Source organism: Pyxicephalus adspersus, chromosome 5, assembly GCF_032062135.1.
Source record: "Pyxicephalus adspersus chromosome 5, UCB_Pads_2.0, whole genome shotgun sequence".
Lineage (NCBI taxonomy): Eukaryota > Metazoa > Chordata > Amphibia > Anura > Pyxicephalidae > Pyxicephalus > Pyxicephalus adspersus.
The window spans coordinates 112,064,984-112,092,516 of NC_092862.1; the positions used below are offsets into that span (position 1 = coordinate 112,064,984).

Below are 27,533 nucleotides of genomic sequence, written 5' to 3' on the forward strand. Positions count from 1 at the left end.
TACATGAATATAAAGGGCAGGTGGAAGGGTCCTTTCTGTCAGCCATAACTCTGCACAGCCTGGGCAGCCTTGCACACAGAGTTATATATATCACACAGGGAGAGCTGCATGCAGGCTGCATTCCTGGACACACACAGGAGGGTCACACTGACACACTGCACAAGTCCCAATACTGAAGTAAACACAATCCAGGGACTGGGCTGGTCCCACACACAAGCCTGTAGTCTGATACACACCCACCAGCTGGGTGGAGGCAGCAGGGTGCACACAGACACTGGCACACACACACTCACCCCTGCTGCACAGATTCCACTCACATCACTTTCCACACACACTGGGGGCTTTTCCTGCAGGGGCTGCCAGCATGGTTGCAGTCAGGCTAATCGCTATTGGATTATACCTCCAGCTTTTGATCTGTTATGTCCTCCCTCAGACTTCCTTCATGGACAGTGTCTTCCCTATACCTGCAGGTAATCAGCAGTTTATATGTAATAGGTACTTTCTATGCACCTGCAGAGCTGCATGCATTGATATGGCTGCAATGCCTCTTCATTGCTCTGTTCTGTACAATGTTCTTGACCTGCAGCTTGTTTGTCTGCTTGTTGACTTCTATTTTGGTCTGGGATAACCAGTGTAGAAGTAGAGCAAGGACAAAAAAGCCATTGATAACTGTATGCATGAATAAAAGCCTTATTAATATTCTTTATGTCATAAGCTGATTCTTGAAGTAACTTCAATATCTGTGTCCTTGTATATGAACAATGAAATCATTATGCATAGGAATGCTGGACAAGATGTGATTCCTATTAAAAATTTCCAATAGCATTAAACGCCAGAACCCTATATTATATCAGGATCTGCAAATCATATATTATTAATATTATTTTTATTATTATTAATAAACAGGATTTATAAAGCGCCAACATATTACGCAGAGCTGTACAAAAAATGAATAGATTTATATTTTATATATGTCTGTAATACTTACCAAATCATATTATTCCAACATAAGAATAACAGTATTCCAGTTTTCTCCCCAATATCTTTATCTCGGCTTTGATTTATTAATCTACAAATATTATACTATAAATATTATATTTTATTATACATAGTTGTTGCATTTAAATTATAGGCTGCTGTGCACATTTTCATTTTGCTGCAGTTTTTGCATTACCAGCCTTCTATTACATTTAAATAACATTTACATTAAAAGGCAATTTTAGAGGGAATAATGTTTGTGCTATATCCAAAGAGGTTTGCATTCTGTAGTACTGTCTGCAGGATTCTTTAGGAATGATATAAAGATATAAGGCAAAGTTAGTAAAAAAATAATCATTAGGTTGAATGGAGAAGAAATTGTAAATTACACCATATATTTCATGTGTTGTTTAAAATTCATGATCTTAGTTATCCATGGGGTAGTTTGATCTTTTCCACTGCTAGGTGAAATTTAATGAAATAAAGTAGCAGATAAAGTTTAACATACAAAAAAACACATTTGAATGTAATACTGCATTCATGTCCCTAATAATTTAAAGGGCTTTTCCTAATTAAATTTTACAGGGAAGTATAAAGGCTGATTCGCCTATCTCGCAGAAATCATGCATCTTTACTATATTAGCTTCCCATTATTACTGTATTAGGGTCATACTATTTATTTTTTTCATATACATTTACCAATCCATTTCATTTGTTTTGCCAGAATATAAAACCAAAAAATCAATATTGAGATAAAATTAAATTATGCAGCACAGACTAAATGAAGGGTATTCAGAACACATTTATCAGCTGTGATATGGTACGGATGTGCAATTCTATTAATTTTTTATTTCATAACAACAGGTTTCTAGCTAGGGCCATAATGTGATTGATTTAGTTCTATTTTTATTTAAATGTAACTACAGTTCATGTGGAAGTATTCCACTTTTGCTTATGCAGAGATTATACTTTGGATCCATGTCTAGGAATGGATTTGTCACCTGTAAATTACTTTAGTGTATGAAGAGTCTATTGATCCTGGCATGATAATGTAAATTATTTGATATTTTTTAGATATCATTACATTTTAAAGGATGCGAATAACACATTTCTTCTGCAGAGTCTCTGAAATCGTCAGTGACCCATATGTGATTGAGTAAAAGCTGAGGGTTACTAATCTAGAACAGTACTGCATTGACAATCTGTGCCAGACACTTTGGCTTTGAGCTCCAAGATTTTTGTGACCTAAATCTAATAAAATTCACAATGGGATTGACTTTTATAAGGGGTAATAGGAAGAGAAAATAAATCATCATTATTATTTTAATTTTTTTGATTACCCCTCAGAAAAAAAAGGTAATTGGTTACATGGTCACATATTTTTTCTTTCCTAAAATTTGATTGGTTACATTGTTAGCACGTGTATTTTTTCTGTATTTTGTTAGGTTGCATGCTCAATACATTTTTTCTTTTTCTATAAATTGGCCACGGTTTTTACTATACTTGCTGAAACTAAATTTTTTTATTTATGAAACCTTGCATACATTCATCGTTCTTTTAATTATGTAAAAGGTACAAATTTCTATCTTGTTGAGATATTTTTCATAGCTTCTGTAACAGAGCCCCTTACCACTATGCTATGTTTTATTACGATAGGCTATAGTTTTTCATTTTCATGCTGGTTATAGAATAGAAGATGGGATGCAAAAGAAAGAGGATGTGTTTGTAAAAAAAGAATGGGTGTGTGCAAATAAGGAGGGTCATGTTAACCTTAATAAATCTATGGTTCATTGTACCCAGTGCACCTCTTCAGTTGTGCCCTAAATGTGCAAGCACAGCAGAGGTCATCCTTTACATTGGAGGATGGTGAACAAAATTAAGTAAACATATGTGAATCTGCCAACGACTGCAGACCACTAGTAAAGGCAGGCAGCACTAATTTACTTATACTTGAAGCACTGTGCATTTTTTGCTATTGTCTGCAAAATCTCTGTATGTGTGATGGGGTCAAAGGGATTTCTATTAAATCTGAAAATGCCATGACTCAGAGATTTGCAGGAATTTGCTCTATAGTACTCGTTGAGCGTAATTTGAAGAATACCATTGCAGACATTCTTCTGAAAATATTTAACTGGCTGTCTATTTCTCTATACTTTATACCTAGGAAAAGGCACGGAAACCACGATTTCCATGCACCTTTTCCCATATATTAATGGTCTAATGTTATTTAGTCTATGAGGATTAGTTAAGGCCAATGACCAATGGCTGCTGTTGGGAGAGATGCTGAGGCAGCTGCCAGCCCTATGGACGTATGAGGGGATTTTTTAATTAACAAGCAATAGAGGTTATGAAGTGAATGGATGTATAACTCTAATCTCCCATACATTGAGATCTCGGTACATTAGGGGATACCTATTCATAAAACAGTCGTGTTGTTGGTCTAGGTATTCAAACCAGGGAGCCATTAAATAGATAAGATGCTGTACTGTTCCTGATGAAGCGGACTTAGATCTGAGAAACGTGTCGAACGTTTAAAGCCTACCTACATAAAATGGACCAGTATACAAATATAATGAATAACCTGATTGTTTTTTATGTATTTTTTTAAGGATTTTTGAATAAATTAAGGTTATTACATCAATGACATAAATCATGCCTCAAAAGTCCAAATGGTATTTTCCCTCATCTATATTCTTTGTATTGACAGTGAATGGGTATGTGGCATATTATATTATTGTGCCTAAAGAAAAAGGAATTGTCCCCAATTTAATAAGGAATAGGTGGTAAAAAGTCTATGGAACGAAGGAGCAAGATATGGAAAACTCTTTAATACATCCCACCTATATTAGTATTTTGGCTTTTTTGGCTCGGTGTTGATGCCATTGGAGATCAGTGAACCTAGGATCTAGTTTTTAATGACAGACAATTTTCTCTGTCTGACATTATAATTTTACTAAAGATTTTTATAGCATAAAAAAACAGGTAGGTGTTACTCCTATTTAACTTCCTATTTTCAAAATTAATAGCGATAGATCCTCCTAAAGCCATGATCAATCTACATTGAAAATCCCATGAAAAGATTTAGAGGTGACCTTATCTGAAATAAGGTATATAATGAAAATGGAGTGGTTTTATTTGGTAATTTCATTAGCATGTTGGTATAAGGGGAAGGGGTGATCCAGGCAAGGCAATAACCATGATGTCCAGAGATGCTAATGTTGTAGCCTTTTCACTCTATGAGCAATGAGGAAGAAAGGACCCTTCCACCAGCCTTTCAATCTATGAGCATTCATTAAAATTCCAAGCATTTTAACTTCACTTTGCGATATTAAAAATTCAGACACAGAGGTCACAAAGTATTAAAATGTTCATTAAAGGTATTTTCTGTGCCTTAAGCTCCTGGGTGGTTCATTTCTGTCCGGTTTTATATGTCTAAAAGCGGTACATTGTTTTTCATGAAAATGTATTTTTCAGTATAATACATTTTAAAACACAAAATTGTGTCAAAATAATAAATAACTTTTGTGTTCCAAAGGGTTTAGCTATCCCGAGTGTGACTCGGGGTTACCGCTTCCAGCATCTTTTTTGTACCCCGAGTCACACATTTGGGGTTAGCGCTGGGGGGGGAGGTTTAAAACTCCATAGTGTTTTTTACAACATTCATTGATGAATACATTGATTCAGGTTGATTCAAGTCCTATTGTTTTTACCTTTATAGTCTTGTAGTGCCTCAAATTATGGCTTTAAATCAACTTGGTTCCTGCCCCCTTCTTTAATTCCCCGTTTTGAGGTAAACCCCTCTTTACCGCAAGCTGTTTTACACAGACTTCTGGTGCAAACAGGCTGTGTCTGTCCGGACCTGTTACATTATGGAGTATCCTATTTAATGTACAGCGCTGCGTAATATGTTGGCACTATATAAATCCTGTTTAGTAATAATATTACTAATAATACACTGGAATGATGCTTAGTGTCATATAAGAGGCCCTGTATTTTTATTATTATTATTATTACACAGTATTTATATACATATTACACAGCGCTGTACAAAGTCCATAGTCATCTCACTAGCTGTTCCTCAAAGGGGCTCACAATCCAATGTCCCTACCATAGTCATATGTCTTTAATACAGATTAGGGTCAGTTTGGGGGAAAAGCCAATTAAACTAACTGCATGTTTTTGAAACCGCAATCTAAATAGCAGTTGTTATAGGGGATTTATAGGATTGTCTGCCTTGGTGGTAGCACATAGGATGTTTTTTATAGACAGGATAATTTTGTCCAACTAATTATCTGTTTGCGGATCAGCTTCTGAGCGGAAGTATAGGTTAACAGCTAAATTTAGAGTCAAGTGCATTAACATAATCCATCCTACCTGCCAAAAAGCTGTAATTCTGTTCAGCTAGTTTTGTATGTATCTAATATCAGCCTACACTTCTGTTTCGGGTTTTACATATCTTTTCTTATTTTAGCTGTGAGACAGGGAAATTTTTTCCATTAGTCACAGATATTGCTGAGACAATAGGCCTGATTTATTAAAGCTCTCCAAAGCTGGAGACGATACACTTTCATCAGTGAAGCTGGGTGATCCAGCAAGCCTGAAATGGATCTGGCCTATGATTGAAAACATTTGCTTACAAATAGCAAAGCCTTTAGGAAATCCATTCCGGGTTTTCTGGATTACCCAGGTTCACTGATAAAAATGTATATTCTCCAGCTTTTGAGAGCTTTAATAAGTCAGGCCCAATGTGAGCTACAAATGACTAGTGTAGGCCTTAAACATAAATATTCACAATACAGTAAAATTGACATCATTGGAACAACTCAATAATGGATCCTCCATTATTAATGCTATCCGTCTAAAAAGACCTCGTCACCAACATAATAAAAAAAAAACTTGTTAGCAAGTTTTGCATGTCTACACAAGAATGACTTTTACAAGTTAATAGCATGCCTAAAATGCCTTAAACTGACACATCATTTTAAAGAAAAATTGTTGGAATAAAAAGGTCCAAGAGAACATACATTACCACATTACAAGATTACTTACAGGAATGGACGGACACTCAGATGTCCAAAGTGGAATTGTGTTCAGGTTAGAGCTGTCCTTTAAATGCATTTGGAATGCATTGGTGGCTCAGATATACCACCCAATTATCCCTAAATTAGAGGGACAGACTCTTTTTTCCTCCTCGATTGTCCCTCGTTTTGAGTGAATATATACTGTACCAGTTGAACACACATGATAACACCTTTTCATGCAAAGGTATTGGAAATCTCCTGGAATGGTTTTCTTACAGTCTTAAGGAAGTTCCCAGAGGTACTGAGAACGTGTTGGCTGCTTTGCCTTCACTCTGCCATCCAACTTGTCCCAAAGCATTTCAGTTAGTTTTAGATCAATTAATTGTGGAGGCTGGGTCATCTGACGCAGCTCCCCATCACTCTCCTTCTTGGACATATAGCCAATACATAATCTGTAGGTGTGTTTGGAGTCACTGCCCTGTTGAAAAACAAATGATGGTCCCACTAAGCAGAAACCAGATGGTATGGCATGTCACTGCAGAATGCTGTAGTCATGCTGGTTAGGTATGCCTTGAAATAAATCACCAACAGTGTCACCAGCAGGGTCCCCCCACACCATCATATCTCCTCCACCATGCTTCACGGATGGAACCATACATGGTGAAGCCATCCACTCACCTTGTCCCACAGATATGACAGGTAAAACCAAAAATCTCAGATTTGAATTCAGACCCAAGTAAGGTGTCCTTCTTCCCAATAACTAAAAGTACAGAGGGTACACAGACAGGTATAAGCATTGTAATGTAGCATTAAATGGTTAGGAAACCAAATTCTTTTTTATTTTGAAATTATTTTGCTGTTTTTGCAACAGAAGATTTTTCAGAGAACTTTTTCTCTGTTTTTTATACCGCTGTACAGGCATTTGGTGGCTATTGGTTTGCTATATAAATTATATTTTAGAGTAAGTTGCATTTGCAGCAAAAACCTAATGGTTCTTGGGAACATTTTATTTACATTTTTTGGAATTTATACTGAAAGAAATTAATTCCCCAGGGATACTATTTACTTTTTTATTCTTTAAATGACATTAATATTTTATTTAGTTTTTAGCTAACAGTTATTATAAAGCATTTATCTCTGCTGTACTTGCATACAGTATGTTCTGTACATTAATAGTTATACATAATTACTATCAAATTATATCCAAAAGGAGTGTGTTACAGTGTTCTCCCCAGCCCCTTTTAGCCATGCGCACCACCCAGCACTTTTCAATAACCACCCGGCTGTTTACCTAGGAGTTGGGTCACAATACAGGGGCTGCCACCCACCTATAATTGCTTCCCATCCAGTTTTAAAAAATTTTGGGGGTTGAACGCTGGGTTAATCTCTCTATTATGTTTTTTGATGTCTGTTCACTTGGTAGATTTATAACCATTGTCAACAGAAGTAAAAGTGAGGAAAAAATTAGAAACCACCACAATAGTTTTTTTTTTTTAAATACTTTATTATCCCTAAAAATAAATATGTTTAAAATGATACTATAACCCCTAAATTAGGATATATATTATACTTATCTTTTCAGTCTTTTATTGGTCTTTGTTTGGAACATTTTCAGTCTTTTATTGGTCTTTGGAACATTTTCAGTCTTTTATTGGTCTTTGTTTGGAACATTTTTCTCTCATGTACTATCCTGTAATGCAAACAAGAATAAAAATGAAGCAGAGATTCCAACCTTCCCCACAAAAAGTGTTTTTATTAGAGAGAGAATATGGGTCTATATACAATATATATATATATATATATATATATATATATATATATATATATGTATATATAAATATATATATAAATTCTCCACCATATATCATTTGATAAATGTCAGATTCACTGCTTTATAAATAGCCCCCTATGACTTAGTGACATAAAAGGATGTAATTAAGACTTTGTGATAGGCTAGACTGGGGACATTATTCCTCTGTTGTTCAATATTCCTTAAATCTGAACTCCAGGATGAGCCAATATCGTCCACTTACATTTGGTATGTGCTTTTGATGCACACAAAGTTGATTTATATTCTTTGTGGCTAATAAGGAATATTTACATGCAGTTTAACAAGTATGCACAATACCAATACCCTAATAAGGTATTTTAGACATTGTTAGAGGTGTATAAAATGCAGCATCCATCACAAGTTGCACACAAGAGTAAATATCTTTTTTGTTTTCTAATTGCAAAACATTTGCAAAAAAAATAGTAAGGGAATATAACTTTTAATAGTTTTCCAGAATCTACCACTAAAGTATATGTTGCATTTGTGTTCCTGCTCTGCCTGTTTTGTGAATTAAGCATCTTCTGTCTTTTAGCATGGCCATGCCTCAATAATAATTTCTTGAGCAGTACAACAGGTCCTAGAAATTTTACCTGCTAACAGGACAATAAAAGGAGCAGCAGCAAAGTCATGAGCCATCATTCTGCTCACTTAGTATGTAGATCTGAAATACAGAAAAGCCTGATTGGCTCTCAGTGCTACCCCTCCATTTCCTAGATTTAGTGCTCATTTACAGAGCATAATGGGATGCTAAAAGAAGGTAATGTAAAAATTAATTGCTTTTGAAGGTAGATTTAATCATTGCTAATGAACACATAACTGCTTTAACTGAAGTTCAGCTTTAACAATCAGAATATCTCAAATGTGGGGGTGTAGTAGGAACTACAAAGGGAATAAAAAGAATGACCATAGATGTCATTATGAGAATATATGTTCTATCTACTGCTTAAAATAACCTTTTTATTACTCACTGCCTTATGAGCACTTTGGATCATGAGAGCTTTTGAGTCTGGTTTAACTTAATTTAAAATGTTTACTCAATGGACCTGATTTATGAAAGCTCTACAAGGTTGGAGAGGATACACTTTCTTTAGTGAAGCTGGGTGATCCAGCAAACCTGGAATGGATTTCATTAAAGTCATTTGCTATTTGCTAGCCCCCCCAGCAGTAATCACGAGTGTGACTCTGGATGGATTCCACTTGTAAGAAGCGGTAATCTCGAGTCACACTGGGGGTACAAAAACAAGCCCCCCTTACCTGCGCCCTGTGCTGCAGCGGAAATTTTATAATTCAGCTCTGATGCCGGGACGTTTCTGAATTAGGGGGCCATGGCTGGGCGGGAAATTTAAAAGCAGATTACTGAGTAATTTGTTTTTAAATACCACCAAAAAGCAATGTAATCTGCTTTTAAATGTTTTTTTCAGTAAAAAACACTACACAACATATAACAAAAATAAAAGTGCATATTTTAGTGCACCAAACATCATTGCCCAGTGCCCTGATTTACATTTTGCCTGCTATTATCCCTGACCTTTTGAAATTTTTTAATAAAATATTTTTTTTTTCATAAATTACATTGTTGTGGTCTATTATTTCAATAGTTTTAAAATTATTATAATTATTAATAATATAATGTAATTTATGATTATAATATAATAAATAAATATAACTATCATACTCGGGAGTTAATCTTAAGAATTACACGCCTATAATATCAACAAAAATTTCAACGCAAAAAAAAATAGGATCCATTTTTGCATCAAGAAATTGACAGAATTAGAATGCTAGGGGGGATAGCAGAGGATTTAAATTATAGACCAGATGCATTCCAAGTTTTCTGGATCACCTAGCTTCAGTGATGAAATTGTATCCTGTCTAGCCTTGGAGAGCTTTAATAAATCAGCCCCATTGGCTCAAGAATATTTTTGTGAACTTCAGGGTTATTCACAAGGGTAAGAATCCATCTAGGTGAATAGGATTTAGGAAAAAGGATGAGGTAGACATAAGGATGGAGTTGTGATCTGAGCACAGGAGAGGTAGACTGTCACATGAAAGGTTAAGAATTAAATTTTTGTTAGGATGAAGTCCTGTCCATACCTATGTCAAAGAGAAAGTTTGGAGGTGAAAGTTTTTGAGATGAAAACAATTTGAGGGAAGAGGAATGTTTCATTTTTCATTGGAAGTATAAGATTCAATAGGCATAATACATTTGTTGCAGAACTACATCACTTCAGAAAATATGATTCTGAGCTGCAGTGTTTGTGGTATAGGAAACATACCTTAAGATTTCCCCTTGTATTTGTGCCAGTAACCACTGATCTAGATAATTGATATTTGCATGAACATTCACAGTACAGTGCCTCTCTGTTTGATAAACAAGTCATTTTATGGGCTCACTAAAGTTATTTATACAATGAAAGCAATATTTAGCAATGCTGATGATGTTGCAGATCTAGAAAACATATGTAACAACATGAAAAACCAAGAGATAATAAACGCTGATAAATATTTGGACACACATATCATCAAAACAAGTCAATTTCTTGTCCTAATGGTTTGAAGGCAACCTATCAGATTTTTTTATAGTTACAAAGGTGCTGAAATTCCCTCAGGAAATTTTACTTGTAAATTTCACATTTGAGGTAAAGTGTTGCACTAAAGTGTATCTAAAGCCCAAACCGTTTTCTAGTTTCACAACATTTTTTTTAATAGAGTCAAAACAAGTACAAAAATCAAACAATACAGAAAGGGTTACTATAAAAAGAAAACAGAGAAGACCCAATAATGCAACTCCAGACTCTAGGTGTGTATAGACAAATAATAATAATAGGGCAAACATCAATTTAATGGTAAAACATTACCATAGTAAAGCATAAGAAGAGAAAGAATTGAAAAGAATTAGAAGAGTTGCAGGGGAGAAAGGTAAAGAAGAACAGAAAGGGGTCAATCCTTCACAAGTTCCTAAACTGTGTGAGACTTCAACCAACAAGGATTTGAGATTACAGTAGCAACAGTGAGCTATCAAAGCCTCCCCATGCCAAACTTTTTTGTATAGAGTAGGGAAGTTATTATTATTATGCAAAGTTATTAATGCTGTATGTGTCCCCAATTAAGTGATTAACCCTTTTTTATACTACTCATTGTTAATGAGAAAAAAATAAAGTAAAGGAATATATAATATTTTAAGGTGTGAACACAACCTGAATGAAGAAATCTTCAACTGGAGAAACGTCATGGTGACAAATGTCTAAAGCAAAGATAGGCAGACTTGGGCCTTTAGGCTGGATAAAGCCTAGCCAGTATTCCAGTCCGACCTAACGCCCCCCTGGTTATTTATTGTTGGATCCAGCATTATCGCAAGTTCCCGCGATATCACCAAGTTCTCGCACAGTAACCCCAATTACTATGCCTAAAGAGCAGAAGCAACGCGCAGCTACCAGTCCCTGGAAGGTTGACCTTGAACGTCAAGCCGTCAACCACGAATGGACTGAGGAATTATTCTTCGTCCGAAGCAACAACAAAGCCCTGTGTTTAGTGTGCAACAACACCAACACCACTTTCAAGCAGTCGAATCTCAAGGGGCATTTGGAAGCCAAGCACACGTACAGGGACTACACCGTGGATGAGCAGAAGACTGAGGCTGCTCTCTTGCAGTCACGGTTACAAAAAACCTTTCCTTGGACACTTTTTGTTTCTTCTGGCTTAGTGTGTCTTCTTGACCTCCTGAAATGGCCTAGTAGTCCAAAAAGTTTGCCGACCTCTGATCTAAAGCTTTGTACAGACTATCAAAAATTGTTGCTCAAAACAGTTGGTAGCGATTGCTTTTGCTTGAAATTTTAAGGGACGATTGCTGTAAAGAAAAGGCTTCTCAGAAAATGGTAAACAGCCTGTTTTGTTCTATGTTTGAGGACTACAGTAGTCCTTGTAGTCAGTAATATAGAGACCCTGCACCCTAAATGGCTAAACAACATGTGGGACACTCGTACTGACTTAAGAATTTCACCCATAATGATCACGAATGATTGTCTGGGCAACAGATTTTTAGCATCTGGACCATAAGAGGGGTTACCTCTCACTTTGGTCCTGATTTATTAAAGTTCTTCAAGGCTGAAGTGGATACACTTTCATCAGTGAAGCTGGGTAATCCAACAAACCTGGAATGGATTTCTTCAAATTCATTTGTTATTTGCTAGCAAATGTCTTGAATCCTGCGCTCAATCCATTCCAGGTTTGCTGGATCACCCAGCTTCACAGATGAAAGTGTATCCTCTCCAGCCTTGGAGAGCTTTATTATATTTGGCCCTTTTTGTTCGGCCCAGAAGAGCAAGCGAACGGGAAGAGAACTTGAATGGGGCACAGATGAACAAAAAACTGACGGGAGTTTTATCTATTCCCTACCTAATAGTAGTGAAAAAGAGGCCCTGTATAGCATTTTAATTACTTAATACCCATAAAGAATACCCGGAATGTCTTTTAATATGACTTTCAGTTTGTCAACTTTGTTGTGGCTTTCTATTCAGTTATTTTCCTTGTCATAATTATCACGCATTCAAGTCTTAGATGTCAAGTGAATGAATGCCCTTTATTTCGGTCAGCTGTCCCTCCATAAAACAAGTAACACATCTGTGAAAAGAAAACATCTTGTAAAGCATTTAACTATTCAAATATAATATTGGGACTATTCTTGAGTGATGACTTCTTTTTCCATGTGTTGCAAAAATACATTTGGATTATCTCCAATTATGCTTGAAAATCGGTGGCCTCAGAACACCTTTTATTTTTGTCATCACATGTCTTTCCATGGCAACATACGTATACAAATATTGTATAGGTGTTACAGGGTCACAAGACAGTAACTAGGAACCACAGATAAACATCTCAAGGGGAAATAGTCTCATGTATTTCAAATATTTCATTGCATGTGAGCGAGCTGGGTGACTGACAGGGGGTAATAGTACCTCTAGGATTTTTTATGTGGGATATGTTCCTTATAAATATATGTATTAAACTTGACACTTGATATAATATGTGTTTAGTACAAAACATACTAATAAGGAAAAAAGAAGGCTGCAATTTAAATATTTCTTCTGAATAAATACATATATAGACCTTTAATCTGCAAGTTGTGATCCTAAAAGGTGCTGAACATGCATTTTTGCACTTTCAAGATTCAATAAAATGTTGATTTACCAACTTTTTATTAATGTAGATTATAAAATTAAATATAAATGATTGGCTACTTTGATATTTATGAGAAAAAATGAACAAGCATGTAGAAGCAATGTTTTTCTATCCAGTTTATTTAACAATATTGCAAATAATTGTATTATTTATTTTATAATATTTAATTTTTATATATTTTATATTATTCATTATTATTCAATATTGATTCAATGTTAATATAGGTAGTGCATTTACTAATATTTGTTTCATAGTTTGCTCTTTTCTTAGCTATACCTAAAGCGTACCTAAACTCAAAAATGTCACTTTACATAAAAGGGTATACAACCCTTTTTAAGCGCATCACTCTTTTTTTAGATAAAAAGGGTGCAGCACTGCTCCCTAATTCGGGATCGCCTAGGCGATTGAGAATGAATGGGACTGCAAAGCCTCCCGCGATACGTCACGCATCCCAAGAGGAGCTTGGGTGCTCCTAATGCGCATGCTAGAGCAAGGAGCCTTTTTGCGCAAAGAGAAACATTTGCCAATGTCACGCATGTGCAGTTTTTTTTCCATCCTACGTCACCCGATCTCACGCCTAGGTCGGATGACGTAGGATGAAGAACCAGGAAGAACAGGAGAAGATGGCGGTGCCTGGAGCACAACGCGGGACCCCCGGATGGATCAGACTGCCCTGCAGGATTGATGGTAAGTGTTTTTTTTTTTAATTTTTAAGTTTAGTTTCTCTTTAGGAGAGCAGTAGATAGTCAAGTTCAAGGGGTATGTTTACTATGGCTCCTGTTCATGAAAATTTGTCCCAAACAATTCATATTTACTTCTGAAAATTTAATATCAAACATTTGTGATATTCAACAAAATAAAACAAGTGCAGAATGCATCATTAAATGCATCGTTATCACATTACATTAATCACATTTTATGTGATTTTTGCACATATCATTACATGTTTTTTTACTATACCGGGCTATATGCTTTTCAACACTGGGGTTACCTTGCAAAGGGAAGCTACAAAGCCTTCGTTTGCAAAATACATTTGTTCCTCCCACCTCCATGTCCCAAAAATGAATTAGGGTAATAGAAAAAAAGGACTTATGGAGGAATCAAATTTTATACCTGGGAGGTAGTTCTCCCCCAACACAAACAAATACTTATCAGCTTTTAAAATAAAGTTTTGCAATATCCTCAAAGCGTTTCCAGTTATTAATCTGTCAATCAAGTCTTCCAGGAGGTAATCCATTAAATCACTATGACATATCACCCGCTGATGTGTGCACAACATGCTACCGCTGTTAATACCAGATTGGCTGGGTTTGATTACTAAGCAAAAAGCTTATATGTGCCATTTGCTGCAATATTATGGACCTGTACAGTGGACTGATACAATATAGAATCCCTTTCTCTTTTTAAAAATAATGATCTTGTAGCAATATAGCAATCTTTTAGCAATCGTCCGTACAATTTAGAAGAGTTGGCTTCGGATATTCACGAATATAGAAAAAGATTGTTCTTTCATCCAGTTATTTAGGTGTACTTCCAAAGGCTCTTGATACATAATTCCTTTTAATTATGTTTCCTCATGTTTATAGTATGAGATAACTTTAGAATACCAGGCATCTGAATTCTAAATGTTATAAATTAGAAATTAGCTTGTTCTCGGAAAACATGTAACACACAGGACATTTCCCTACTTTTTCATTAAGTTTCTGGGTCTGCTTGTTGTGTAACAGCTTCTAAAACTGATGATAATGTGACAAGATTTCCAATTTTTTTTATAGATTTTTATAGCTACTTTATTTTAGTACATATAAGATGTATTTAATACAGCGGTGTATTGTAAATAACTTAAAATGAATGCATGAAATTGTGTTGTTGTTTATAGTTTTTAAAAGCTTTTGGAAAAAAATGCAAAAACATTTTTTTAATAGGCAGCAATTGTTAAAAGGTCATGTATTTATTTTTCAACTACATATTTATGTGAGCAATAAAACATTTTTTCTAAGCATTTGACACTTTGCTTGCCAATAAGTTTTAAGACCTTTTAAAAAAGTTACTTTTAAATTGTTCCTATATTTCAGGTCATTTTGCAAAAATAAAAAATATGCAAACAACTTTGCCTGCAAATGAATGTAATGCTTTTTTAATTATTATTTTAAAAATAACTCTTTCTGGGAAAATTATACCTACAAGTGTTTTCTGTTTTATTGAATTTTAGGATTAAATTTTTGATGCAAAATACAGTTTATTAAAACATTTTACTATCACAAAACAAAATAAAATGCCTAAAGCTTAAATAAATGACTTTCTTTGAAAGCTGAATGAAAAAATAACATCCATTTGTGTCTTGATAGGTATATTATTAATATTATTAATAAACAGTATTTATATAGCGCCAACATATTACGCAGCGCTGTACATATGGTTATCATTTGTATTGATCCTTCATGTATGACTGGTTTTTAGTGCTCTAAGCAATTTAAACTACAGCAAGAAAATGTAATTGTAATTTAGGTAACCAGTTTTAAAGGGGTAGAAAGGGGTAGGCATAATTCCAGTAACAATAAATTTACTAAAACAAGTGTGGTGAAATTGGGTTTGACTTTATTTATTAAATCATGTACAGTTAAATATTCTGTTTGTCTATTTTACCTTGCTTGTAAATGTGTTTAAAATTAACCCATACTTACTTAACTCTGAGAACATTTACTTGAAAGTAAACAGTTTATATATGTTTAATCAATCAATACCATTTTCTTCAATTATTAGCTATTTGTGTGCACTAAAATAGATTATTATTTTGAATAACTTTAAGTGTTAGATAAATAGAACATTTTTTACAGACAGTTTTGCTGTGCAAATTCCAGTATCACAAACCAGAGAGTGAAGATTTTTTAAGAAAATTGTTTGAATATGGATTACCCCTGGCCTACTATGTGAAAGCCACAACTTTAGGATCATTTAAAAATAAATCAGGATACAAATAGGAACTGTAAATAGGTTCTATCGCAGACAAAATGCTTTCTACAAAATTTTTGCATAGATGAAATTTATGGTTCTTGTAAGTATACAATAAATAGCAATTTGAATAGCATAATATTTAAACTATACAGTTTAATTCTAAAATAAAATCATCAGTAACGCACAGGCACGAAGGTCCCACACCAGGTATAATCTAAGCTAAAACGCTGCAGACACATAAAGGTGTCAACGTTTTTTTTCAATGGATTTTATCCTGAAATAACAACTTAAACTAAAAAAAATCAAACTGAATACTGATATATTGTTTGATTATGTTTAATAAATAGATAGATAGATAGATAGATAGATAGATAGATAGATAGATAGATAAAACTAACTAAAGGAGAATTTACCTGTAGAGTGGATGTGTTCTTGCCATCAGAAAGCATGCGTTGCAAATACTGATTTATATTATCCTTTGGAAAAATTATGGCATTTTATTAATATTTAGAAAAACTGTCCCATTAAGGAAAAGGTATCTTTCTCATGCAGTCAAAAAGGAACACATAACCTCATTTGACCTGAGTTAATGTACTTAATTTCATATATGCTAATTTACCAGTGATCAAGCCAATTAATATTTTATATTACAGTGATATTTGATTTTTGGTGTATAAAATTAGGCCATACACCATTTAATGAAAGCATTTAATGCCATGTAATTTCTCAAACTGTATCATTTGGAGAATGTGCTATTTTGCACTTTTTGTAGAGAGCAGCTGCTGGTAAATGCTATTTAGTATTCAGGCAACATTAGGGAAATTCCATTTGTTATACAACATTAAGTTTGTCAAAATATTCCAAATAATTCCACTTGGTATGGCATTTTTCTATACTGCTTAGTATCTCTGGATTTTGGAGTAGAGAACCTTCACCCAACACAGCAGTTTTTAAAGTGAAGCTGTGTTCGCGTAATTCATCTAATTATGTATTTGAAAAAAATACTGTTTTATTTAACTCTCCTACATATGATTGTGTGTTCACTATAAGGAGAACATCACATTATTCAGTAAGATAAGTGAACGTTCTCTAGCCCTTTACTAAACCAAACTCACTGTATATGTGATGTGTTTATCCAGGCTTCTGGTCAACTACCTTAATATGGCAGTAGCCTTGGACATGTCTCTCTGGGAACATAAAAATTCCCTGGTGAAAATTATGTTCATCATCACTGATCATTTGCTTATGGCTAGTGACATGTTCTAGGCTGCTTCCTAGGTACTGGGTTAGAAATATTTTTTCTAGGTAGTCTGAATGGGTAGATGCGTTTTGCCAGTTTTACTTTTGAATCTCCCTGGCAGTATGATTATTTTAGTATTTTTTAAATGTAAAATTGGTACATTTGACATTTAAAAATATTTCTAATTTTAAATTTGGCCACCGGTCCCACCCCTTAACGGCATCTGCATCCCCTAGCCTCGCGTCTCCAACATTCACACGCTGGGATGTGAAGCCAGGGGACACAGATGCTGGGCATCGCCAAGGGGACGCAGATGCCAGCCGGGCATTACTAAATGGACACCAATGCATGGTCGGCATTGCTGGAGAATGCTGTGGGCTGTGAGGACCAGGTAAGCCCTCGATTCAACCCCTTGACGATACCACTTTTTATAGTGAAGTTTCGCCCCGAGCCACACTCTGGAATACTGCCAGGGGGCTTAATTGACTTTCTGATAAGGGAAATGCTGGTGTTGTGATGATTTATTGGAATAGATTTACTAAAGAGGTTAAGACTCATTTGGCTAAGCGAATAAATGAAACACACAGTTTTTCTGCTAATATTCTACACATGTAGTATAAAAATAAATCTCCCAATCTGCTACAAGATAAACTTGACACTTGATATATATCACTTATAAAGTTTAGGATTGTTGTGGCCATATATTAATGCACTTACAACAATAATGAAAAAAGTACCTAATTTAACCTTAGATGTGGTCACACACTTACTAGGCTGGTCTTTACAAAACCTTTTCAAACTTAGCAGAAATTTGGCATCCCATGTTCTGACAGCAATTAAATGCCTTATATCGAGACATTGGAAATCAACCTCACCCCCAGGACTCTGATCTGTATGCTCGAATAAAGGATGTCCAGCTAATGGAACACTGCATGATCGCATTGATAAATTTACAACAAACTGGGCGACATGGGACATGGGATAGTTGCTTACTATCTTCTACCAGCATATTTCGTCAATGTACCGGTTCCTCCCCCTAGGGTCTCACTAGTTATTATTTATCCTACTGGCTACTGCTTCCCCTTGTTTATTCCACCCCTTATTGATCCATGTTCCTTTGTCATTTTATGTTTCTTAATGACTAATGACTCTATGTAAGCTTACTTGTATATTGGTCAATGACCTCACTTGTAAAGACGTGACAATGATACTACAGCTCTTTTTTTTTTCCTGATTTGTTCTCTTTTTTATAAGCTTACCCTGTATGCTATACTTTGTCTTATTATTGTTAACCTTCCTAACAGTAACCCCGAGTGTGGCTCGGGGTAAAAAAAAAAACATTAAAAAAAAACACTTACCTGGTCCCATCGGCATTTTCAGCGTCTTGCCCATCGGATCTCATCCTCGGGCAGCGTCCTCTTCTTCTGCTAACACTTGATTCCACCCTTGGCAAACTGGAAGAATGAGGCCTGATTCATGCAATGAATTAATGGCATGGAAGCTGCCTTGCTTTCAGAGTTGATGAATAAAATGGTGGTGGCGGCTTTGAACCAAGTGATTTTTTCTTCCACCGGCAAGTGCACTGACGTTTCCCAGTAGTTCTTGATGACGTTGGTGCGTGCGGGAGGCGTGGTGGGAAATTCAAATAATTTTGTATCGGATTCGATACAAAATAACTATTGAAACCAATACAAAGTAATCAATATATAATATAAATATAATAATTTATAAACACGCTACTGTACAGTTATATTACAGGTTTGCAGTATTTTTATGCACCCTTGTTTTAACAGATTTTTTTTTTAAAGTTTTTTTATTTAAAGTTTAATATTAATTTAATAAATATTGGACATATTTCGGTAAGTTATGCCTAAGAATTATAGGCCTACAATGTGTTCTTGTTGTTATTTGTTTTCTTTGTTTTCTATGTTGTTATTTTTTTCTTTTGTTCTTAGAAAAATAAAAAAAAACACAATTATGTAAAAAAAAGTACCTAATTTATAATGCACTTGTAGCATTTCCACTATCAGTGTCATAAATCATCAATAAAGTATACAAGAACAATGTGTATTTTACTGATTGAAGCCCTAGTAAACCACCCCCAAATCAAAGTGACATATATTTGGTTGATTTATGTAAGAGAGTTGGTAAGAATGCCGCATGTGCATTTTAGGTTAGTTAATTTATTAGTTTAGGCTTTTTTATTGTATGTTCTGTATCCTAAAGGAAACTCGATAAACATACTGGCTACTTGTACTTTCTCACGACAGGAACTGCTCCCTTTCGGCGATATTACCTGGTGGCGTCCCCCTGCGGCAGTACCATAGGGAATAAATAAAAGCAAAGTTAGAATCAATTTGATTGCAAGGAGCAATGGATACTTTTTAATACATGAAGCCCAATGTCCTTGGATGGCTTTTAGGACATACTAGGACATAGGAATTAAGTTGTAAATGTTTGTGGCTCATTAGTTGTCATTTGTTTAAGCACATTATGTAAAGGTTATGTATTATTTTCAGAACACAGGAATAAAATGCTCCTGCATTACAAGGGGACTGACTAAATTTCTATATAGATAACTCTCTGGTTACAGTTTCATTTTTACAACCATTCATCTGGATCCCTCTTTCAGTAAATAGTCTGCTAACCTTACCCTGGACTGGGTACAAGTTTAGCATGTGGCTTTTGAGAGCTTAACCCCTAAGAGAACATGAAGTGGCAGATGTTTCTGGTTTGGGATTTGCAGACAGTAAAACGAGTGGGAAAACATGATGGTGATATACTGCAGAAACCTATATTCTCTCGTAGTTGTTCTAAAAAACGGTAACTTCAGTTGTCATTCTCTTTCAATTCATGTAACACCTCCAACTCTCTTGCTGCTGAAATTTGCTGTTTTGAAGTTCCAAGTTTTGCTAAATATTTGGCATTCGGATGTTGGGTGCTAATATCTAGCATTACCTACTTTTTTTTTTCCATTATCCTGTACATTACTGCAAGACACAGGAGCTGGTGCAGGGATTCTAAAGATCTTTTAGCTAGCTTAGGCCTGCAATTAGGCAGAGTTTGACATTGTGGGCAGTAGGACAGGTGAAGGTTTATTGCTATCTTTTCATCTTACTTTTCTCCCAATTTAGTGAAAGTTACTCTGAACATATTCCAACAGCAATAAAGTGTGTCTGTTAGGGATAAAAAAAAAATTTGCATAGCACAGTATAAAAAAAAAATAGTTTACTGCTTCCAAAGGTTTGAATTGGTGCCACTTGCAACATTGTGCAAGTGTTTTTTGCAAGTGGTTTTAGGATTATTTTAAGCCTGGAAAATATCTTAAATTGAATAAAAAATACAGTGTGGCCCTCTCTCAAAATATTACTAGAAACTTTAATAGACCTAGAGCCTTCCTGGAAAGGAAGTTGGGTGGCTATAATGTATGCCACTTGTCCTAAGCATAAAATCTTTTCTGAAATCCAGTCTGCCAGATAAAGAAGGGGTACAAAAATGTGCAGCCACCTTCTCTTTTGAAAAAAACAGATCCCTGCCTGCTCTCAATGAAGGCAAGGACATTGTTGGGGAAAGGGACTCTTCCCCACAATATGACCCCTGTGTTGAAGGAGTCTGTGGTGGGAGCTTATTTCAAACCTGGAAGGCTCCTTTAATAAGAAGGCCACCAGATATCCATCCCTTCAACCTGGGGAATGAGTACAGGAGTACATAGTACCCCTTACCAATTTCTATTAAGAGTTAAAGCAGCTCTAAATATAAACACACAATAAACCATACAGGTATGAAAAAAATTATTATTCTTTTTTTTTAACCAATAGGCCATTTCATGGGTAGGCAGGAGCACACTAGGCCGGACTCTCTCTCAAATCCCGCACTAATGGATCCGCCCCCCACCAGGAACGCCTCCTGAAGGGAAATCCCTCCCCTCCGCGAGGCGTACAGTGGAGAGGGAATGTTCCCTATTTACCCCAGCGGCAAAAGTGTTAACGCCAGGTGCGGTAAATAGGGAAGGGAGGAGCTCGGGAGCTTCGGTGGCTCCGGAAGTTTGTTCCAAATCGACCAGGGGGCGTTAGGCTGGAACAAATTACCGGCTAGGCTAGATCTGGCCTAAAGGCCAGAGTTTGCCGACCTCTGATATATGACCTCTTTTGTAGCAGTCATGTGTAACTGCAGGCCAGGCACAAGATAGCTGTCAGGGGTGTTAACTGAAGTACAGAAAAGAGGCCTTATCTACAAAAGCACTCCAAGGCTGCAGAGGATACACTTTTATCAGTGAAGCTGGGTGATCCAGCAAACTTATAATAGATCTGGTCCAGGATTAATGCTAGCAAATGACTTTGAAGAAAGACATTTCAGGTTTGCTGGATCACCCAGCTTCACTGATGAATGTGTAACCTCTCCAACCTTGGAGAGCTTTAATAAATCAGGCCCAAGGACCTAGCTAGTTTGCAGTTGTGTGATGAAAGGTTCAATGCATTACAGAGCTTTTTAGTCTACTTTGACAGCACTAAGTAGACTAGAAAAGACTATTTGTGTTTGAAACAACTAATATAACAGGTTATAAAAATATTACCATATACGATTGATGAATGGAAAGGTTCACTTCATTAAAGTTGGGTAACCCATATAGATAGCCCTATATTAATTATTATTTGTTAGTTACTATTAGGTAATTATAGTGAATAATTATTTTTATTTGAGTCAACAATTCCAAATATATTATTGTGCATAATTGGGATGCCTAGGAGAATATAATGAAAGGGAAATGTCTGTGAGGAGTGTGGGAAAATAATGAATGGAAGCCCTGAAGTATACGTAATGCGTATCACCCAGTTTGTTTATTATTAGTTTTGATCTGTTCCCAAGTAGGAGAGACACCTGTGATGTTATGTCAGCAATCGGTACTTGGCATGGCTTGGCAAGTCAATCAATGTTCACACAAGCCAATGACTCACTTGAATTGAAGACAAGCCTTCAGGACAGCTGGAGCAGGGAACACAAATGTGCAACTGTTTATTAAGAATAACTGTGAAAACTAACTGACTTATTTAAGCAATTAATAAGATGATTAAATGGAAAAGAAATGAAAATTAGAGTCACAGGTTTCTGTTTCTTATATTTCATGAGGAATTTTTCTACAGATCATATTTACATTGCAGGAGTAAATTATTCAACTCCTGATAAAGCAAATGTAAACCCAACCAATAAATATTTACATTTGCTATGCCTAGAAAATAAGGTGATAAAGGTTGAGGTTAGCTGTTAAGGTTGGTTTTTTGGGGGTGGTTAAGTGTTGGGGTAAAGGTCAGAACATGGGTAATGTAAAACAATCTATTCCAGTATTTCTCGACCTTTCAACATGGGGAAACCCATTGAAATAACTTATATCCTCAACTCACAGTACATTAGTGTGATGGTCAGTGGGAAGAATGCCTCGTACATTGCTGGTCGTGGAGAATAATATCACCCTTACAGATAGCCAAAAAGGTAATTGGTATTTATTACATTTACCTTAGAGTCACAAACTGGTCATTGCTCAACCCCTAGTAACCTCGGGAGGATTCTGCAGAGCCCTGGTTGAGAAACATTTCTCTATTCAATCCACATACTATGGGGAGAAGACGATCAGAGCTCAGTATTTTCAAATGCCCCTATTTAAATCTGATGCTTCCACACACAGCAAGTGTCATTGAAAGCCACCCACGTGGGAAAAATGTGATGGTGTCTAATTCCTTACTTGGTGTATAAAGGATGCAATAAATCCAGTCCTGTCTAGCTTTAATGACCTGGAAGTGGCTGCATTTTATAGGATTTCCTTCAGTGTTTATTATTTTTTGTTATTCTAATAAGCCTAACAGGCCTATGTTTGCATCTGAACTGCCTTTCTCATCATACAAATCAATATAAATTCAAAAACAGTGCAAAGCAGGTTAAAGCAGCTTAAATGGAGGTCAAACAAGAATTAGAAACTGCACCTGTCAATGAACTTTAAAAGTATCTCAGCTACAGGTGGTCCCCGGGTTACATATGAGATAGGTTTGTTCCTAAGTTGAATTTGTAAGTCAATTACATGTTCATTATTTAAATAAATGCAATTAGCACAGTTGTTTATCTCAACATAATATTAGGCAGTGTGGTGTCAGTTACTGTATAAAATCACAGTTAATCACAAACAAAGCAAAAAAAAAAAAAAAAAAAACTTTATGGAGCCTAGACATTCATTAACTTCTGGAGCAAGCTGTTTTTTGATTTGCAAAAAGAAACAACTGCAGAGTCATTATAGAGTTACAAGAGGCTGCAGAACAGCAAAAGACTTCTGCAAGTCATACGAACCCCCTCCCCCCTCAAGCCTCCGTCCTGCACACAGCGAGCAGGGAAGCCATGTTCGTATTTTGGAGTCGTCCGTATGTCGGATTTCCTTAACCCGGGGACTACCTGTATATTGAAAGCAAAAGTTCTTATACTTTGTTATTATGAAGTTGTGTGGAGTCTGTTGTTCTTTGAAACCATTTTTTGGGATTGTTAGTTTTAGTTTTTTTTTGTTTCAGTCTACTTATTTTGGTGTATTTTATGATTCACCAACAGCAATTATTCAAGCTGAGCACTGATATACTAGGTGGAAATGAGAGCCTAGTCTATCTGCAATGGAATCTTTCATTCTCAGAATCAGGCATAGGATACCATTCTATGTTAATGATATTCCCAAAGTGTTTTTTAGGATTATCCCCTGAACCTTCATGCTGTACACAGTACAACATCAACAGTGTCTGTTTACTATTTACATGACAACAAATAGAGCTATTAAGGGAAGTAGGGATGCACATTAGGCACAACTAACAAAGCAAATTACTTGTTGACATTTTCTATTTTAATACTTGTAGTTAACTAGGAAAGAATTGAATTTATTAGCTTTTTTTTAGTGGAAGTTATTGTGTCTGCCTAGTTGTGTGTTGGACTTTATGTAAAGAATTCTATGGTAACCTTGTTACTATGTTCTTTTGGGGGTCCTGATATTTTATTATTTGTTTTACATAATTTAGATACTTTTCTTGGTTTTCTTACAAAGTCTTTCACTGGTTTCAGATTATACACCTAATATCATCGACCAAATGTATATGCAAGTTGGTATGTTATACTTAGTAATGGTTAGTGACATTTAACTCAACTGTTAAAACCCAGTGGGCCTGATTTCTTAAAGTGGTCCAGGGCTGGAGAGGATCAGTGAAGCTGGGTGATCTAGAAAACCTGGAATGGATCTGCTTCAGGATTCAAAACATTTGCTAACAAATAGCAAATGACTTTTAAGAAATCGATTCCAGGTTTGCTGGATCACCCAGCTTCACTGATTGAAGTGTATCTTCTCCAGCCTTAGAGAGCTTTAATAAATCAGGCCCTATGGGTCCAAGCAGCTTCTTCAGCTCTACTCTCTAATCTAGACACTTTTTAAATGAGTAACAAAATCTCCTTAATAATATAGAAGGAAACATTTTTCCTCACTTTGGTGATGTAGTTAATGAAGAATTAACTACATCACCAAAGTGAGGAAAACAGTAATTAAAAATGTTAGTGGAAGATCTGACAGCAAGTGTTGGGGAACCAGGGAAAAATTCACAACTATGTGGTTTTACTGGTTACAATTTGTGGATTATCAGATTCCAAGCGTAACCCATACATATTATTATGTTATTATGTCATACATGTTATTTTGTCTGTGACAGTTGTTTCTACTTTTTCATACATATCAATAAACATGTTTTATTATTATTATAGAGGAAATAGAGTTAAATATGATGTCTATAGTGTATAGTACAAAAAATGGGTCTGATTTATTATAGCTGTCCATGGCTGGAAAGGATACACTTTCGTTAGTGAAGCCGGGTGATCCAGCAAACCTGTAATGGATTTTTAAAAATCATTTGCTATTTGTCAGCAAATGTTTTTAATCCTGGAACAGATCCATTCCAAGTTTGATAACCTTGGAGAGCTTTAATAAATTAGACCAAGGTCTCAAATTAGTGGGTTAATATTCCAATATACCAAGGTATGGAAGAAGTTTCAGGAACTCATAACTAAAAAACAAGTTGCAACTTAGCTACTGTCTATCCATTAGTCATACTTTTCAGCTGTTCCTATTTTCTTTGGACATACTGATTATTATGTAAATGGGCATAGCTTACCAAAAGTAGGTATGTTTTCTTTATACTCGGATGCGGTTATATGGATTGAGAGTACTATGGTACTTGAAGTTATTGACTGTATATGAAAAAGTATCTGAATATGTGCAGGTATCCCATATCATCTAACTTTGCTGATTGAATGAAATGTAATAGCAAATGTCACATCATTATCAACTGCTATAGCCATATACCTAGAACCACCTAGTGTGAAATACAGAATTATAGGCCACACTCACTTATTAAAACAAATAGGGCAGATAAGCAATCCCAGAGCAATGCTAGGTGTTTTTATATACATGTGCTGGTTGTATTTTAATCATGTAATTTTTTTATATGTATATCACAGAATTATGCTTTTTTTTTTTTTTTTAAATGATAATTATTGTATATTTCATTTTCTCTGATGTAAACAAGGTAAAGGTTGTTAGCAAAAAAAATGTGAAATTACATCTGAATTATGAGGTATTCTAAACAGAAATATAATTAGAAGAGTTAATCTGGTTTATAACATTCTAAAGACCCAACAGATTGTAATTAGGAAGAGTAATATACTAACCGAGTATAGAGAAAATATACAAATTGCATTAGATTCTGCCTTTTCCCAGTAAACAAATTTGTGTGATTTGCGCTGTATTTCTTCCATGGAAGTGCCCAGTAAATAGTGTATTCTGTATAAAGAAACTGATATCATATCCATTACTTGAGAAAAATTGTAAAAATTAGTAATAATACATGTCTTATTTTTTTTTGTTTGAAGTCAGGGACACAAGAAAACATTTTATGTATGTTTATTTTTGCACATATCTTGAGGAACACCTTCATAATGTTTGCCAATGGTCCTCTCTATATCCATGCAGTGTTCTCCCCAGGTATTTTTGAAGCTGGGTGGGCAGGACAATACCTGTCAGCTTTTGTCTGCCCCTCTATACTATGTTTCAACTTTCCAATGCCCACCCTTTTAGTATGTCCCATTTTTCCATCATCCTTGTTTTATGCCCCAATTGTCCAGTGCCTCTGTATTGTGACCCAGCCGTTCAGTAACCACCCCAAACACAGATATGTGTTTTTTTTTTTTTTTAAATAATTTTTATTAAAAGATATCAAGGTACATACAGAAAGGTAAGGTTGTTACATTGTACAGTTCAAAATCATACAGCAAGGTAAGGTTTCAACATTGCACATTTTCAAGTCTGCAGCATGACATCCAATAATGAATAAATACATACATCATAATGAACCAACTGTGTTATGTCTATAAAAGGAACCATGACATCTCTAGTTGATCAAGACCTTTTTTAAGAGAGAAAAAGAGAAGACAGAATAACCAACTTAAAAAAGGGGGGAAAATAAAGAGAGAGAAAAGAAAGAGAAAGTAAGAAGGAAGGGGGGGGGGGGGGGGGGGGGGGAGGGTATTGACCAGCTATACAGTCAATCACGTCTCAGATGTAGCATCAAGATACTATTAAGCACCAACCTTAGTACACTCAGGTATTCAGGGGAGGGGCTGTACCAGGCGGCAATATTCCTCAGTGTGGTAAAGTGGATCCAGTGGTACCAGGTCTGAGCGAATTTATCTGCCCTCTTAGCGTCAGTGGATATCAAATCCTCCATTTGACATATATCAGCCACCCTTTTCAACCAATGTACTAGGGGGGGGGCAGTATTTTTCCAAAGGGCTGGGATACAGGCCTTAGCTGCGTTGAGAAGGTGTCTCAACAGAGAGTTACTATAGCACTTGCGGGACATGTCCGAAACATGGAGGAGTGCCAGGGCCGGATTGTGTCTAATATCCACTTCTGTGAGTTTTAAGGTGATATCAGCCACCGAGCCCCAGTATGATTGTAATTTAGAGCATTCCTAGAAAACATGAAGCAACGTACCCTGTGCGTCGCCACATCTCCAGCAAGTGCTATTCGTGCCTGGGAAAATCTTAGCAAGTTTCACAGGTGTTCTGTACCAACGAGTGGCTAGCTTGTAATTGGTTTTCTGATATTTGTTGCAGATAGACGCCTTATGGCAGAAATGGAGTAGCATATCCCTCTGATCATTTGTAAAACGGGTGTCAAAGTCAGCTTCCCATCGGGTCACAAATAAGGGGAGCTCCGGCGTGTGCGCAGATAACAGGGTTTGGTAAGCATGGGAGAGTGTACTCC

General features: G+C 35.7%; 1 protein-coding gene across 2 annotated transcripts in view; it reads left to right on the forward strand.

The window, feature by feature from the left end:
- Positions 1 to 223: 223 nt before the first annotated feature.
- The window catches only part of COLQ (collagen like tail subunit of asymmetric acetylcholinesterase), a 60,642-nt gene continuing 33,332 nt past the window's right edge, over positions 224 to 27,533 (forward strand). For both annotated transcript variants that reach the window (XM_072412461.1, XM_072412463.1), the window contains exon 1: positions 224 to 470. In XM_072412461.1, the coding sequence (XP_072268562.1) occupies positions 365 to 470 (106 nt within the window). In that variant the 5' untranslated portion in view covers positions 224 to 364. The remainder of the gene's footprint in view (positions 471 to 27,533) is intronic.